Source organism: Condylura cristata, unplaced genomic scaffold, assembly GCF_000260355.1.
Source record: "Condylura cristata isolate star-nosed mole 26May11 unplaced genomic scaffold, ConCri1.0 scaffold00017, whole genome shotgun sequence".
Taxonomy (NCBI): domain Eukaryota; kingdom Metazoa; phylum Chordata; class Mammalia; order Eulipotyphla; family Talpidae; genus Condylura; species Condylura cristata.
Window position 1 is genome coordinate 35,842,553 of NW_004567118.1, and position 17,746 is coordinate 35,860,298.

General features: G+C 48.1%; 2 protein-coding genes across 5 annotated transcripts in view; both read left to right on the top strand.

Moving 5' to 3' along the window:
- SEZ6 (seizure related 6 homolog (mouse)) overlaps positions 1-3,934 on the top strand; it is a 44,623-nt gene extending 40,689 nt beyond the window's left edge. The window contains exons 10-17 of one of the 2 annotated variants that reach the window (XM_004684842.2): positions 50-246; positions 808-1,002; positions 1,380-1,571; positions 1,670-1,867; positions 2,109-2,147; positions 2,395-2,512; positions 2,600-2,702; positions 2,863-3,934. In XM_004684842.2, the coding sequence (XP_004684899.1) occupies positions 50-246; positions 808-1,002; positions 1,380-1,571; positions 1,670-1,867; positions 2,109-2,147; positions 2,395-2,512; positions 2,600-2,702; positions 2,863-2,895 (1,075 nt within the window). In that variant the 3' untranslated portion in view covers positions 2,896-3,934. The remainder of the gene's footprint in view (positions 1-49; positions 247-807; positions 1,003-1,379; positions 1,572-1,669; positions 1,868-2,108; positions 2,148-2,394; positions 2,513-2,599; positions 2,703-2,862) is intronic. The other variant, XM_012726695.1, reaches the window with a different exon arrangement.
- Positions 3,935-7,137: 3,203 nt separating this feature from the next.
- The window catches only part of PHF12 (PHD finger protein 12), a 41,269-nt gene continuing 30,660 nt past the window's right edge, over positions 7,138-17,746 (top strand). The window contains exons 1-2 of one of the 3 annotated variants that reach the window (XM_004684844.2): positions 7,138-7,739; positions 8,380-8,561. In XM_004684844.2, coding sequence (XP_004684901.1) covers positions 7,674-7,739; positions 8,380-8,561 — 248 coding nt within the window. In that variant the 5' untranslated portion in view covers positions 7,138-7,673. Of the gene's footprint in view, positions 7,740-8,367; positions 8,562-17,746 lie in introns of those variants that run through there. The other 2 variants (XM_012726614.1, XM_012726615.1) reach the window with 2 other exon arrangements.

Genomic DNA, 17,746 nt, shown 5'->3' on the forward strand with positions numbered 1-17,746 from the left:
CCATCCCGGGGTCCCCAGGCCTGCCCTCCTTGACATACCTCCTCCACAGGCTGCGCATTGGCCCTGGTGACGTACTTACCTTCTATGATGGGGATGACCTGACAGCCCGGGTCCTGGGTCAGTACTCAGGGCCCCGAGGCCACTTCAAGCTCTTTACCTCCATGGCTGACGTCACCATCCAGTTTCAGTCGGACCCCGGGGCCTCAGTGCTGGGCTACCAGCAGGGCTTTGTCGTCCACTTTTTTGGTGAGCTTGCCCCTTTCCCACCCTGCTGCCTGGGGAAGAAGGGATGCCAGAATGCAGACCCCAAACCATGACCAGTCAGAAAGGCCAGGGTGATGAGGGGGCGTCTGAGTGCTCTCATCACCTGAGGAAAGTTAGTCTTGTCCTCCACCTTCTCTGAGGGCCTAGGAGACAGAAGATGGATTTAGGTAAGCAGCAGGAAGAATATCATAACAAAAATTGGGAACTAAGGCAAGGTGCTTGTTTCTACCTTTTGATAATCTTTAATAGAAGGAACAATTTCCCCCACCCTACCTGCCCCCCCCCCCCAGGACTGAGGAACTGGCCAACATGCTTTTGGAGGTAAAGCCAAAGCCTAGATCATACCCTGGAATCTAGAAGACAGAGGACGTGAGCTACAGGCAAAGAGGGGTTCTGGAGTGGGGAGAAATAAGTCACAGCCTGCCCAGGGCAAGCGAAGCCCAGGCCAGAGGGCAGGAGCGGGAGCGCCTTGGGGTGAGGGAGGCTGGCACAGCTGCTCCGGTGCTGGCTGAGGGCCCGCATCTTGTTGCCCCGTGCCCCCAGAGGTACCCCGAAATGACACGTGTCCGGAGCTACCTGAGATCCCCAATGGCTGGAAGAGCCCATCACAACCCGAGCTGGTACATGGCACCGTGGTTACCTACCAGTGCTACCCTGGCTACCAGGTGGTGGGACCCAGCGTCCTCATGTGCCAGTGGGATCTAAGCTGGAGTGAGGACCTGCCCTCCTGCCAGAGGGGTGAGTGCACCTGTTCCCCATGCTCCCCTCCCCAACACAAGCCTCTCCCCTCAATTCTGAACCTGCCTTAGCTGATGTCTTTGAAGTTCCTTCATTTCTCATGGCCTCTGTTTCCTCACCTATAAAGTGGGATAATACCTTTTCACAAGGTTATCCACAAATATCTCGTTCCTGCTAGATGACCAGTCGGAGTTTGTTGACTGATAGATGGGAAGGAGACAAATGAGGGAGGGAGCGTGGGTCAGCAAAATGGCAGGGACAGACAATTAGGGAGTGGAGTCATAAGGCAGGAAGATGCTGACTGGCCTGGAAGAAAGCCAGGGTAGCTTTTGCAGAGTTTTACTCGGGCTACTTCCTCTCATCATCCCTTACCCTAGTGACTTCCTGCCACGACCCTGGGGATGTGGAACATAGCCGACGCCTCATATCAAGCCCCAAGTTTCCTGTGGGGGCCACCGTGCAGTATATCTGCGACCAGGGTTTTGTGCTGACAGGAAGTGCCATCCTCACCTGTCACGATCGTCAAGCCAGCAGCCCCAAGTGGAGTGACCGAGCCCCCAAATGTCTCTGTAAGTGTCAACTGGGTAGAAGTCTCTGGTAGGAGATAAAAGATGCTGCGTCTGAAGACAAGGGGCCTGGCATACTCACTGGCCTCCGCCTGTTGCAGTGGAACAGCTCAAGCCATGTCATGGTCCCAGTGCCCCTGAGAATGGTGCCCGGAGTCCTGAGAAGCGGCTGCACCCAGCAGGGACTACTGTCCACTTTTCCTGCGCCCCTGGCTATGTGCTGAAGGGCCAGGCTAGCATCAAGTGTGTGCCCGGGCACCCCTCACATTGGAGTGACCCCCCACCTATCTGTAGGGCTGGTGAGTATTCTGCCACCCCCAGAACCCTTGCCAAGGCAACAATGTCCAATGTCAAGAACGAGAGCCCCCTACCCATGTCCCTTGATCTCCCCTGTCTCTGCCAAATCCTTGGTGACACCAAGACAAGTGCTGGGCTGGGCTCTCCCTGGCCAACTCCATGCCTTGATCAGCCCACTCCCTGCTTTAGTGGCTCGGCCTACTGGGCTCACCCACTGCCCTTTGGCCTTCCCTCTTGTTCCAGCCTCTCTGGATGGACTCTACAGCGGCCGCAGCCTGGATGGTGAGCCCTCACCCTTGAGGGCCAGGGAAGTAGTCTCCCTGCCCTTGGTTCTCACAGCTCCCAAGCCATGAGTCCCCCTCGGAGGGAGGGCAGAGAACGAAAGAGGTGGAGGGCTAGTAGGCCACAGAGCTTCTTCCCAGCCCCCAGTCCTTAGAGGGAACTTGTGGCCAGATAACCCGGGAAGAGGGGCGGGGATGGGTTCTGGGGTGACAGGGACCTCTGCCCCACTTCTTTCCTCTGTTTTCAGTCGCCAAAGCACCTGCTGCCTCTGGCACCCTGGATGCTGCCCACATTGCAGCTGCCATCTTCCTGCCTCTGGTGGGGATGGCACTCTTGGTGGGAGGCGTGTACCTTTACTTTTCCAGGTGAGTCTGGCTTCCCTTCCTGCCTTACAAACCTGAGTCACACCCAGCCGGTACTCCTGACCTCTGTGGGGCCTCTCTGCCCCACAGGCTCCAGGGAAAAAGCCCCCTGCAGTTGTCCCGAACACGCCCCCGCCCCTATGACCGGATCACCGTGGAGTCAGCATTTGACAATCCCACTTATGAATCTGGAGTAAGTATTCATGCCGACCCTGACACCCTCTCCAGGACCCATTTCTGCACTCTGGGAAGGTACCCCTGAGAGTCTGGTCAAGCCCTCTACACTTTCCCTTTTCCTGGGGTGGGTGGATTATAGGCTGGCAAAGCTTATACAAGTTTCCAACTCCCAGCAGTCTCTTTCCTTTGCAGGAGACCAGAGAATATGAAGTCTCCATCTAGGTGGGGGCAGCCTGTGGAAGCCAGCTGAGCCCTGCATCACAGCCCAGCAGCCGAGCTCCCAGCTTCCTGCTGTCCCTCTGCCTCCTGTACATACCACCTGGGAAGAGACGCTAGCAATCCCTCAAGAAACTGTGCCCTTCCACACCTGCAATGCCCCCCAGGACCTATTTTCTGGGTACCATTGCCTGTTAGGGCCCTTCCTTGGGCCCACGTCAGAGGACATCTGACTGTGAACAGAATGCAGCTGGAACACGTGCATCAAGAACCAGCGTTCTCCTGACCCTCCGTCCTGCCCTGGACTACTGACCTCGAATTCACAGGCAGAGTGGGTACACTGCCCTCCATGTGCCCACCACCCAGTCCTGGCACCTAGCAGCTGTTGTAGGATCATCTTAGTGGCGGAAACTGCACTGGGGCTCTTCTCACAGGGCCTTCACCAGTGGCCAAAACTTCTCTCAGCCCCTCTAGAGAAGTCTCCGGTCTTTTTTCTAAGGCCCCAGGAATTGACATTTCTGCCTCCTGTCCCTTCTTAGTGGAGACAATAATTCTAAGGGGTCCCAAGGGGTCTAGGGACCCTATCAAAGCTCAGATTGGGCTTCCCTAGGCATCATGCTCCACACCAAAGCAGGATACCCCAGCCCCTGGAAGCCCTATGACCTAAGGAGACAGAGACCTACCCCTAATGTCAACCTGGCTATTGCAAGCATCCTCTTGCCCACAAGTCCCTCCACCAACCTCAGCCACTTGCCAGGCTTCCCTCCTGGCCACTGTATTTTGGGAGGAGAGTGGGGCAGACATATTCTGGAGCAGAGCAGAGGTCCAAGGACCCAGGAATTTTGCTTGGAACAGGAATCAGAGAGGCCCAGGAGCTAGCTGCAGGCTACTTTGTACATGCAATGTATTATATGGGGTCTGGGCTCCGGCCAGAGAACAATCTTCTATTTCTGTTGTTTCCTTATTAAAATGGTGTTTTTGAAAAAACCAAGTTAATGGCCCAGTGGATGGTGCTTTCTTGGAACACAGGGACATGGGAGACAAATGGGATATGGACTTCAGGACCAGAAGGCATGCTGGACCCACCAACTGACTGTCCCTAGCTTTTATCAAAAGCCAGTTATATGCAGTGGCTACAGGAACCATTGTCCCAACAAGATCAGTACAACATGGCAGGTAAATTGAAAGCCCCCAAAGCCTGGTACCTCAGGGCTGTGGGAGTCCAGGAATCCAACTACTCGTCCGCCCCCAACATCTCATTTTCTCCTCTCGGCTAGATCCAGAACTATAGGTTAGAACAGTCCCAAGACCCTTCCCAATGGCACTGCATTGCTGACAAGGCCCAGGAAACCTCACGTATCTTCTCCAGTGAGCAAGGTGCAGGAAATTAGACTAGAAATCACAGACTGAATCCCTGAACAAGAAGTCTCTCTTTTTAAAAAAATTTTTTATATATGCATAGAAGAACTGGAGTGTAGGCCAATGGTGATGGAAGTGACAGGATTCATCAGAGCAGAGTGGGGAGCAGAACAGGCAGATCTACTGAAATACACTGCTGAGGGGAGCAGCAGGCAAGACAGGAGAGGTCACTGCACCATATGTGGGTTAGCTCCCTTGCCAAGGGCCAAATTCAGGCCACAGCAGTGATAATAACATGATACCTCTGAGACTTAACCCCTAGACTTCCAGGGAGACCCAAGCCTAGTCTGTCTTGGCCTCAAGAACATCCAGACTACCAGGCATATAGGCAATACAATTCAGGGGCTTGGTTTAGCAAAAGTCCTATTTGTGGGCTCTGAAAAGAGCAGACTGGAGAAGATCTGCCTAAGTTTGCCAGCTCTGGTTTCTCCAGCCCTAATACCCCTACCCTAAACCCCTAGCTTGCATATTTATACTTAGAGGTGTGCTCAGCATGGATGCTCTCAAGCGAAAAGCAAGAGGCAGGTAAAAAGGAGTTATGGGAACTTAGAAGCCAGCAGACACAATCTCTGAAAGAAATAATGACAGCACCAACACCTTCTTCTCCAGTCTTAACCACCTTCTGCTACCCACCTTCAGATAAAGATAGGCCACTTTCCCAGGATGGTGAGGCTCTGTAATTGCATAGTGCAGTGCCTAAATTAGCCACAAGAGGTCACTTCCAAAGGCATCTGTTATCACCTAGTCTCATTAACCTCCCTCTCTTGAAAATCCAGAGCTGGATCTGGGCAGAGGACACCAACTCCTGACCCTCGTGGTCTGCCCTCACTCTCCAAATTCTGAGAGGAAGGTGTGTAGAGTGATTACTTACCTTGACATTTGTCAACAGAGTCAAGTATTATTTTCCTCATTACTCCACTGCCTGTTCTTATTATCAGCTGCAACTGATGGTGTGGAACACAGCAAAGCCTCACTGGTAATGTACCCTTGGCTTATCTGTCCCATAATGCCTTCAGGCTCACACAGCACACAGCTGAGCCCTGATCAGCAAGAAGGAAGCCAGTGAGAAAGGACACAGCTTCTGAGTGTGGCATGAAGTACGCCTCAGAAGAAATTATGTCTGACCGCTTCCAAACATCTAGCTCAGCCGTCCTCTCTGAGAGCCACATCTCTGACCTATAGCTACTAAGATGTCTTGTTTGCTGAAGCTGGTAGAGGGCAGAGAACAGCAGATTCATATGACATTCCCTTTTCCCCCCAGAACAATACAAGCAAGCCATGTACCAAGAGAATTATCAGAAAAGTTAGAAAAAAACGAAGTTTAAGACCACACACTGACATCCCCTCTCTAACTAATTCTTCCTTCCTGCTATAACAATAAAACAGCAACTCACAGTTAGTATGGTGTAATGGACGTCCTGGTCCTGAAGTTAAAACTTCTAGGTTTGCCATAAAATCTTTATGTGAATTAGGCAATCACTGCCCCTCTCTGGAATCTGCATCTGGAAATCAGATTAACATAGATTTCTGTAAGCCCTTTTCAGTATTATGTCTCTGAAAACGCTAAATACCCCCTAACATCAATAGAGAGCAACACACAGGTGCCTGGCAGCAATGCAACTTAAACACCTTGTGTCAAACACAATGATGCCATTCCCTTCCCCCATTGTTTTATTTACAGTCGAGAGATGGGGCGAGGGCCGTGAAGGTGGTGATCCCCGCCCAGAATTCGAGGTGAGGCCTCCAGACTACAAATCCCAGAATACAGCACTTCAGCTATCGTAAGTATCCCTTCCAGGCAGGCATTCTCTTTTCCGGGAGTCCATCCCACCGTGCAGGGCAACGCACGCACTCAGGACTACAACTCCCACAATCCATCAGACCCATCGCGATTCTTGCTCCCAGGGTGCAATGCGCTCTCGTCCGCCCTTTGGACTTCTTGCGCGTTGCAAACTGGGATTTGAAGTCCACTGTAGGCAGGTAGCGGGGCGTTGTCATTACAAACTTCGCTTTTGGCTACCGCTTGAGGAGCAATGCTCGGGAACAGTGAACAGGAGAGTGTGATGACGAGCTGGTGGAAACTCTCCATGCCGCCATCGCTACCACTACGCCAGGCAAGGATGCTGAGGCTGAAATTAACTGTGGGGAATGGTAAGCAAGTGAGAACAGAAGCCATACAATAAGCGACCAAAAGCATCGTTTTCCGTCGCAATGTCTTTTCTTTTTCTCTTTACTAATATGGCTGCCTGGCCCAGCCACACCTGACACTGGAAAGAAACAGTTCAATACAGCATTCCTAAGAGTACTGCTGTCACCCTCAGTTTGCCAACTCCAGGAGACACCACATTTGCTCCTTCGTATACATGCTTGAGGACGCCAAGGACATGGTAGCCTATGTGCCATTACCAAAATGGCGAAAGGAGAAGCATTCTTGTGAGGGCCTGCAAGTAACAATACGCCTGCGCAAGAAGCGGATGTATTGTGGGGCGGGAGGGGAATCGCCCCCTCTACACGCCTGCGCGGGAACCAAACATTCTTGGTATATACATAAACACCAATGGATGAAGCGTCCCCTTCATATTGCGGCTGCGCTATGACCTCCGTGCGCTCTCCAATGCGCCTGCGTGAGACCTCGAGTCCAGCCTTTTTGTTTTAATACGCAGGCGCGAGGGAGAAAGGCGGGGCTTCAGAGCGCCAGACGAATGCCAGCGCGGCTGCGCGCTGGGGGGTATCACCTCACTGCGCCTGCGCAGGCGCCCCGCCGCCGGCTGTCACTGCGGTTGCGCGCGGTGAGCGGCAATCCCGGGGCGCCTGCGCGGGTGGCTTTGCGGGCGCTCGCGGTAAGTTTGCGCCAAGTGCGCGGCAGCCGGGACGCAGACGGCGGCGGCGGCGAGAGGCGGAGCCCGGGGACCACCCCCCATCACCCTGCCCCCCCAGTCACCTCACGTACCACAACCTCACCTAACCTCTCACCCCCCCTCCGATCCCCCCAACCCCGGGATGGCAGCGCCCGCCAGCCTTCCCGACCGGACCAGCGGTCACCAGCGCCGGCTTTAGCCTGTGGGACTAGGCCCCGCCGAGGCCTGACCCCCGGAGTCGGGGCTTACTGTGCAGTCAGCTGCCGGGCCGGGACTGAGGGGCCGCTCCCCCCTCACGGCCAGTGGGGAGGACGCTGCCGTCCAGGGGACTGGGGGCCGGGGGGTGGGGGGGAGCCAGGGCGAGGAAGTCGGGACCCGTGTTGGGGAAAAAGAAGGGGGACCGGGGTCAGGAGCACTCCTTCCCCCCACAACCCCCCTCCCCCTGGGGTTGGGGGGGGCAGAAGCAGAGAGCGCCCAGCCCGGGAGGTGGATGAATGTGGGAGAAAATGGAGACCAAGACGATCGTGTACGACTTGGACACGTCGGGGGGGCTAATGGAGGTAAGAGTGGCCCTCCTCATCCCCTTCCCCCAACCCTGGGAGAGAACCTCCACCCTCCGCCCCACAAAGCGGGTCCTGAGTTCGCAGCGCAGGAAGGCCGGGGGAGGGGGGTTCTTCCTCACCCACACTCTCTCCCATCTTTGCAATTCGGGGGACTGAGCTCAACCTCCGAAGACGTTTGCAGCAGTTTCACCTATCCTCCGCCCTCGATTCCCTCTCCTGAGGCACCAACCCACTCCCTCCTTGCACCGGCGGCCCTCCCCACCCCCTTCTTTTCGACCCCTTTGTGCTTTCCCCAGTATGTCCGGGTACCGGGCTTCAGGCCTCTCCTGAGCCCTGCTTTGGAGTCCCCCACTGTCCATACAAGGAAGTGGCGAGAAGGGAACCGCGCACCCTTCCCATCCCCCTATCCTGATCCTCCCCATTTGGAAGAAGCTGTTCTCCTTGTGGTGCCGTAGGAACGGGAATTGGGTGTGCTCCCCTTGTTTCCGGGGGTTTAGTGGTTCTGGGGACAACCTGGATGGGAGGAAGAAGGACAAAAGGGGGGAGAGGGGTGGGTGACGGAGAAGCCCCGCGAGGGGGGCGAAGGACCGCCCGGGAGCTCCGAGTGTGCACACACTCCGTTTGTATGTGTGTGCAGCAAATCCAAGCTCTGCTGGCTCCCCCCAAGACGGACGAGGCAGAAAAGCGGAGTCGGAAGCCTGAGAAGGAGCCCCGGAGAAGCGGCAGGGCTACCAACCACGACAGCTGTGATAGCTGCAAAGAAGGTGGGGATCTCCTGTGCTGTGACCACTGTCCGGCTGCCTTCCACCTCCAGTGCTGGTAAGTCTGGAGCCCTCTTTGGAGCCCCGTTGGCTAACCCTTTCTGCACATTCCTTCACCCGGCCTACCCTGCCTGCCGAAATAACGGGCGCTTGCAGCCGCTAGCTGACTTTCTGCAGCCGCTGGGGTGAGAGCCTCCCAGCCCCCAGGTGCCGGTCCGGATCTGGCCGTTTGTAGCGGGAGGGAACACCAGTGATGGGTCTGAACCCAAAGGTGGGGGTTGGGAGGAATGGAAAGAGCCCCATCTGGGGTTGGAAGTCGCTGGGGAGACGGGACTTAGCCGGTCGGGCACAGCCCGCGGTGGCGAGGAGGAAGGGGAGGAGCTCCGGGCCCTGTGCCGCGCGCCCGCGGCCCTCGGATTCTTGCCGGGCTGGGCTCTTCGGGTGGGTGCGCATAGTTCTCGGTCCCTGAACTGCCCTGGACCAGACCCTGGGAACCGGGCACCCAAGTGCTTTCGGCTGTGGAAGAAATCATGGAGGGTGTCTCTCGAGTCCGAATCTTCTTTGCTTCTGTGTTTACAATATGGCGACCTGCCTTTAAATTATATTTTTATTCTCAGCGCCATTTTGGCTGTATATATGATTTGCAAACGTCTCACGGGAAACCATAGGATAGCCCCAGAGTCCTGTCTGCATAAGCTCCTTGAGGCCCGGGACTGGGAACACGCCGTTTGGGTCCCCATTCTCTGTCTCCGTTTGCCCCCTGTTGCCTCCCGGAGCTGCCTCTTCCCTCCCTTCCCCTGCCGGAGCAGCTGCCTCTTAGGAAATCGGGCAGGGTTAGACAATTAAAATTGCCCTTGGGCGCCGATTTCACTTATCCGCTTGGGATGGGTGAGCTCTTCGCTGCAAAATTCTTTTCTGCCTGGACCGGATTGTGTGAGGTGGTTCCGCGAGGGCATTTTTAAGGAGCGGAGAGCTGGAGCGCTCTGCGCTTTTTTTTTTCCCCCTCACTGAACACGAGGGGAGGGGAGAGCCCGAAGAGAGAGGGAGGGACCTATGTTGATCGCTGGCTGCCTGATCCTCCTCAACAGCAAAACCCAGAACAATCCGACCTAGAAGATTTTAAACTCCAGTTTTTACCCGAAGAAATCACCTCTACCCGCCACAGAAATCCCATTTTTGTTTGGAGAACCCAGGTTTCTTCTTGTTCTTATAGATCTTGTTCTGTTGTTCAGCAACAGTTGACGGAGGCAGGCATTTGTGAAAGGAGAAGGGCTGGACTCAGCTGGAGAGCGGGAAGGAGAGGGAGCTGTTCTGTTCCCACTGCTTTTTGGACATTGCCTTATTTATAGCTGCCTGGTTTTTTTTTGTTTGTTTGTTTGTTTTGTTTTGTTTTTAAGTGAAATTTTCCTTAAACTCCCTACACAGTTGCATTCACATTCCGTCTTTTGGTTTATGGAGTAGTGCCTACAATATATTTGTGCTAATTGCAGGTTTTGGAACACTTATTAAACAGATGACTGATACTGGGCAAATTAAGTCTGTGGTCAGAAGTTATGTAGGAAGCTCCCATTACCATTCCAAAGATATTTTTGCCCAGGAGGGCACCCCATCTTGGCTTATAATGCTGCAGGGACAAAAATTATTATCCTAGAGGAAGGTTTGCTGCTGGCTTTAAAAATTTTATTATGAAGTGACTAATGCCAGCAGGATCTGTGGTTTTTAGGCTTTGTTTCCTGTGAGGTGTAATCCAACTGCGAAAACACCTTTGCTCAAGTTTCCAATGCTATTATTGAGCACCAAAGACGTTTGCACCTGGATATCTCGTGTTGCTTACCAGTCATTCCCAGTTGCTTACAGTTTTTATTGTGTGTGCTTGTTTGATACATACACTAGAACCCAGTTGTTAACTTCGTACTTCAAAAGAGAGGTTAATGTTTTACCTCTAGGATAAAGCTAATGTTATCCAAGAATGGTAGCCATTCATCTTCACCCATATTGAGTGAGAATTTTATAAGCTCTGTTATCTCTAGCCTCATTTGTTTTATAAAGTTGAAATGGTTTATTAGAAATTCCAGGCATGACAAGAATGTGGTGTTTTGCTCAAGATTGGGCTTCTAAACCCTAACTTCTGAATCTTCTAATTGGATGAGTCTGAGTTTTGTCAAGTTATAACAATAGTTTCTACTTAGCTGGAGGAGAAAAGACTTACCTGTTGGTAAGATTCAGACTTGCCCAGACTCTGCATTTCATTGGCTACTTATTTTTTTAGTCTGTGACTGGGAACTGGTGAGCAGAGATTTAAGAACCCTAGTAATTGAGGCAGGGCTTGTTTCACATCTCCAGTTCCTGCTTTGAAGATGTCAGTACTGATTGTACCTTTGACTTGAGTTATTATAAATCACAAAACATTCTAGCTATTGGCACAAAGGCAGGAAGCCTTCTTTCAAGTGAGACTTATCCCACTTTCCTGCCTCCTACTGCACACTCTTTCCAGCACAAGTGAAGCACTTCATGAACCACCTCAAGCAGTTGTTTGGTCAAACAGTTAACGTCTCAGAAATTTTTTATTCCTAAGTGTGCTCGTGTTTATTTCTCACATTATTGCTTACTTGTGCCATGTGGGAGTGAGGTTAGGAGGTGTGGCTCTATTTTTTTTCTTTCCTTTGTAACTAAGGTTGGGTTATTGAGATATTTATACTAATGATAGTTTTCCTTCCTCAAAGATGGAGTTTTATAAAAAGTTTAGATCATAATAACAGTACTGTTGTGGGACTTGAGTCAAGGAGCTGTGATGCAGACCTTTTTTGGTCTTTTGTGTGCCTTGCCAGCTTGTTTCACAGTGAACGGGGACTAGCAAGATATTCCAGAAGTGGATTCTAGGCAAACTTTACCTCCTTAGCGTAGTGACATAGCCATAACCACAGGGGATTTTTCTAAGATAAACTACAGGAGGAAATGACTGGTCAAATAAGCTTTGTCTTTTCGCAGGGGCCAGTGCTCTATAGGAAGAACAGCCATCTCTTCCCAATTAGACTGAGAGCCCTATTTCTGGGTTTTCTGTAATGATCCTCTGGGTGAGGTCATGAATTGTTTTGTGCTTAGTGCCATGACCTCACTGAACAGTTAAATTTGAGGAGCTGGTGTCTTTGTATTTAAGAGATAGAATGATCATTTTAATCCAAGTTTAACTGGTTTATCAATTATTCAGAGTGGTAGTAGGGGTTACTAAACCTGCCCCTGAAGAACTGGAAAGGGATATGGTTTGAACCTGGTGAACCTGACCTTTATCATAATCGTGGTGCCATAAGTTGAGTCTTTAGAAAATACTAATCTGGTGTTTAGGACTGGCACCTAAAATTGGCTTTTAAAAAATTACAGTAACTGGTGGAACTCTAGTTGCCACAGTACCATCTTTTTGTTTAAGATTTGATAGGATTGTACTCTGATAAAGTAAATGCCATAGGACATCAGTAATGAAGCTGACTAAAAACTGATGATTTCCTCTGATTGCTTTCTGGTGGCATTTTGCTTCAAACAAACTGAGGGACCAAAACAGTCTGATTGAGAAGTGCATCTACCTCAGCAGACCTCAGCATGGTCGCTTCCCGTCAGACAGATTTCTGTAGCATTTGCCTCCGCATGTTATATTTGGAATTGTTGGCCGGCTTTCCTCTCTCTGGTGTTGGCAGCAAGATCCAGAATGAGGTTTTCGAAGAATGAGAGTAAAAAGGTCTCTGTGCACAGGCAAAACTAAGCTCAGCTTGGAGTTTTGCATATTTAATTTACAGTGAGTCATAACAAGAAAGGTTTCACACATAGAGTAGAAAATTGCCTTGCAGAAAGTCTTTGCTGTTTAAACTTTTTTTTTTTTAAGATTTATTTATTTATGCATAGAGAACTGGTACAGGCCAGAGGTACAGGGGCAGTGAGAAGGTTCACCAGAGACAGAGTGGGGAGCAGAACAGGCCCATTGAGGAAGTACACTGCTGAGGGGAGCAGCAGGTGGGTCAGGGAGGTCTGCCAGGCCATGTGGGTCCCCTCTCTGGCAGGGAATCAAACTCATGCTGAAGTAGTTTTAGCTTTGTAGTGCTGTGCGTTAACCCACTGCCCCACTAGGGAGGGCCCTGTTTAAACTTTTAACGAGTTGATTTTTCTGATTTGTTTAGTATATTTAAAATAGTATCAGGCTGAGTGATGAATTAAAATATATTTATTTTGGCTACTACTTCTGACATTGTAGTATTTGGAAGTCTGGCACTGAAGATGTGACAGCATCTGAACTGCCTCTCCTCATCCTTCCTCTCAATAGTCGAATGATTTAACAATAAACAACCCTAATTTTCTTTTATGTGTATTTTGTTTTATTTTTGTTATGTTGCATTAGAATCTGTGTGGTGTTGGTTTTTAATGGTTCACTCAAAAAGAAAGGGTCCAGAAACTCAAATTCACATACATGCTTTTAAATTAAATGTGGGACTCAGAGACTAATTTTTTTAAAAAGATCTATTTATGCTCATAAGGACTGGAATACAGGTCAGAGGTGTGGGGGGGGGGGTGAGAGAATTTACCAGAGACAGAGTGGGGAGCAACGGGAGAAACAGGAGAGGTCTGCCACGTCATGTGGGTCACTTCCCTGGCTGGGGATTGATCATGTTGCAGTGCTTGCTTCATAGTGCTGTGCTTTAACCCATTGTATCACCAGGGAGGGCCCAGAGACCAATTCTTAAGAAACAAGTGTTATAGTTAAAAGATAAAAGATAAAATCACCCTTTAGAAATACAGTTTATATTTGGTGTGTATATTTACTCATAAAATGTTTTTAACCCAGACCCTTCCTGGTGGTTCAGCGAGTTAAAGCACACCACTGCAAGCTTGCTGTAACCACTTCAGTGCAAGTTTGAACTTGCATTTCCATTCCAGTGCAAGTTTGATCCCTGCCGGGGAGGTGATCCACATGGTGCAGCAGATCTCTCCTGTGTCGCCCTGCTGCTCCCCTCAGCAGTGTACTTTGTCAATCTGCCTGTCTTGCTCCCCTCTCTGTTTCTGGTGAATCTTCTCACTGCCCCTGCACCTCTGGCCTGTACCCCAGTTCTTTTTGCATAAATAAATAAATCTTTAAAAAATATTTATAACCCAGATAGCTTTGGTTAAGAAAGGAAGCATCAGAAATATTAAAATGGAAAAGGTGTGGCCATTTTTGAGTGACTTAAGAGAAGTTGGTACTGCTGTGGGATATTTTTTATTTGGGGCCTGTCCCAAAAATAATTACCATGCTCAGTGAAATATCAGATGCAGTTATAATCTCATCAGTTGCCAGCTTTTCCATAAGGCTCTCAAAGTACCTTTTAGGTGGGCTTCACTCAGTACTACTTTCATGTTAATCTTGGATTGGATTCATGTTGCTCTGTTTTATATTTTTAATCAAGTGTGTCTCCAAGAGAATTCTTTCAAGTCAAATCATTCAGGTGATTTGCCTATTTGAAATGAAGAGATACAACAGTCTTCTATTGTGTATTTAATGAAACACTGGTTTTTAGTAAACAATGCAGGTAACAAGCGATACTTGCCACATTTATCAGTATTTCATTCTTTTTATGGCTGAATACTGTTGTATGGCTCTATGACGTTTTGTTTAACCATTCATCACTTGATGGACATTTGGGCTGTTTTCACTTTTGCTGCTGTGAATTATGCTATACACATTGTATACAAGCTTTTGTGTGAATATCTATTCATTTCTCTTAGGGCATATACCAAGGAATGGAATTGCAAGTTCATACGATAATTCTTATTTAACCTTTGAAGAACTGCAAGGTTAGGTCCTAAGCTGGCTGTGTTATTTTATATTCCCACCAGCCGTGTATGAGCATTCCGGTTTCTCCACCGCTTCACCAAGAACTTGGTATTACCTGTCTTGATTAAAGCCATCCTATATTTGCAAAGAATTATCTTGGTTTTTTTTTGTTTTTTGTTTTTTGTTTTTTTTTTGTATTTCCCTCATGGTTAGTGGTATTGAACATCTTTTGATGTGGGTATATTTTCTTGGAAAAATGTCTCTCCTGTCCAATTTGATTTGGGTTGTTTTAAGTTACTGACAACAGCTTAGGCTGAAAAATAGCTCCAGATCCATTTTGAACTTGGTTAAAAAAAACAAAAGGGTTGTTCGTACACTGCAGTGACCTCACTTCTTTATGTGTGTCTTTATATAAGCCCAGATAGCAATAATAGGAAGACAGAGTGCAGAGAATATTTGCGTAGAGGTTTTATATAGCTCATAAAAAGAAACAAGAGTTTGCTTTGAAGCTCCCAAGAGGATTTTTACTACCTCGAAATGCATGTGTGCTGCTTCTTCATAGAAATGGGTGCATCTTTTCTCCTGTAAGTGACAAGGGTATTAGAAAATAGTTGAAACTGAGTATTCTTTATTCTTGGTTAAGAGTAAGAGTGTTGAATCCATCTCATAACTTCTTGTCCCACTCCCAGCAAATACAATTCCTTGGGTATATAGTTAAAAGCAAGCCGTTCTATTAGAAGATTCTGGTTGGTTTATGACGGTACTTAATACATTAATGCAGCATAGGCCTCTGGAAATGCGTTATTGTTTTGTTTATTGAAGTGACACTGTAGATTTCAGTTGTAGTTTCTCACGTCAGCAACTGTATATACCATACCACCCCCACCACCAAATGTCCCATCACCATCCACCAGCAGTCATTTGACCCCCTCACCCAGTTCCCCAACACCCACCATCTGATAACCACTCCTCTGTCTGTTGTCAGTCAGCATTTTATTTTTGTTTTATTTCTTTGCTTGCCTTTTTTCCCCTTTATATTCCACAATTGAGTGAAATATTAGTCTTTTTTCTTCCACCTTGTCTCACTTAGCATGATCTTGTCAGTGTCCATCCATGTCAAGGAGGTGAATTATTGTTTCAAGGTGCCAGGGTTTTTTGTTTGTGTTTTTAAGATTTATTATTTATTTATGTATACAAGAACTGGGGTGTAGGCCACAGGTGAGAAGGAGCATTTACCAGAGACAGAGTGGAGAACAGAACAAGCACATCAATTGAAATATGCAGCAGAGGGGAGCCACTTGGAGACAGGAGAGGTCTGCTATGCTATGTGGGTCAGCTCCCTGGCTGGGATGGAACTCATGGCACAGTGGCTGGTGGTAGCTTCATAGTATTGAGACTCCAACCCCTATACCACCAGGAAGGCCCCACAATGCCAAAGTTTTAAATCACCAGAGCAGAGGTAAAAGTGTTTTTCCTCAACCCCTCCACTGTGTACTTCTTTCACTTAAGAGCCCCCAGGGAGTACAACATGGCCAACTTCACTGCCATGAGTGACACTTATAAGAGCACCTCAGCATAATGCTAACCTCCCAAGAGACAGGATAGGAGTATAGCTGTTCTCCTGCCAGTTTCCTGAAAGAGGAGGACATTGTATTCAGTGCAAGTCCTGGACCAAATTTCAGAAAGGCACTTTGGTATTGCGGATTTGTCACCATGCCCAGGACGCATGCACAGGTCACTTAGATGACTGCTTTTCCCATGACTCGAGCAGTTAAGAAGAATAAAAAGGTGAACTTCTTTTTCTGACTGCTATTTTCAGATATCATAATCTTCATTCTTTAAATCTACAGTTATTTCTAACTGGAGATATCAGCAGATAAGAATAAAGATGAAGTTTTAGTACATTTGTGTAGGAAGCAAAAGACACGGAGAGGTACAACAAACACTAATAAAGGAAAAATCATTGATGTGGTCCATCAGCAGAAAGAAACTTGGCTACCACATGGTGTTGTTGAATTCATAGTAAGCAGATACCAAGTACACCTTGCAAATTGCTGAAATTTGCTAAGTTATAAAAAAACTTGACTCATTCAAGTTTTGTAGTCATCTACTAAGTGCTCGGTAAACTACTTGAAAGCCAAAGCCATTTCCTCTGTTCACTGCAGTGTTATACCTAGTGATATTACAAATGAAAGACAACAAAGATAAACACTTGACTAGAAAATAGAAATGATGCATGGGTTTTTCCACATGGATGGTATCTTTGTTAGCACAAACACACACACAGTGATCATCCTTTCCCCCTAATTATGTTTGCTTTCTGCGTTAATAGTTTTGGTGTTTAGTCTATGCCCTTACCTCCTTTCTGAGGAATTATGTATCTCCCAGGAAATGTTTCTCTTTCTTGAAAGGACAAAAGATATATGGAGTAACCCAGTAACCTTAGGAAGGGGAAAAACAGACACAGGCGTTCCATGTCTGAGCCTAGTATCGGTCTTCTCTGCTGCTGTGGACTCTGCGTCAGGGTTTGGTTGGTTGGCTGTTTTTTATGAGCTTGTGTGAGCAAGAGGACTCTCTTCAATGTTTGGATTTAACCCTAACCCCAAAACTTCACTGTCGGGCCAGGCAGGGGGGTGAGGGAAGCTCTTTGAATTGCTAGCTTGAGTTCTAGGATAGAATCCTGTTTGTGGCAGCACAAGCACATTTATAGGCTTTTATCCAGCTGTGATCCACAGGGTTGTTGAATATTATTCCTCCTCTTTGAATTGTGCAGAGGACAGAGCAGAAAATCTAATGAAATACACATAGCTTCAAGTGATTTTAGATAAATCTACATTACAATACTGGGCAATGTAGAGTTACTTGTTCTTTCCATCTACTCTCTTGTGATGAGCTGGAAGTTTAAGTCCCATGTGCATGGAACTGTCAGATTTCTGCTGATTCTTAATTTTAATGAAGCTCTAGAAACATCAAAGGGAAATTCTACAGTGAACTTTTTCTATTAACAATTATCAGTGATTAGTAAACATCAGTGGTCAAACTACATCATGAAAATTATACTCCCATTAAGTATATCTGTAATTTTTTATAAGTCTGTACATTGATTCATTGTTGAGCTTTTTTGATCTTGCTTGTCATGTTTTGAAAGAGTACCTTAAATGTAGGGAGAACTCTGTTACTAATTTTGACCTTTTGATAAACATTGTTCTGTCATAGTTTTGGGTTGCTTTATTCCACTTTTGTTATCCTTGTGGTTTTGCCTGACAGATGACACCTAGCCATTCTAACTTAATTCTAATACCTAATTCTGTGCTAGCAGACATCCAGCGAGAATGCAGTTGTTAGTTGAAGCTGTATGGAAATTATCTGTAGTTTTATTAGACTAGTATGCTTGGTATATACTCGCTTCAAGTTTTACCATTTGTGTACACACATTTAGGCCTAAAGGG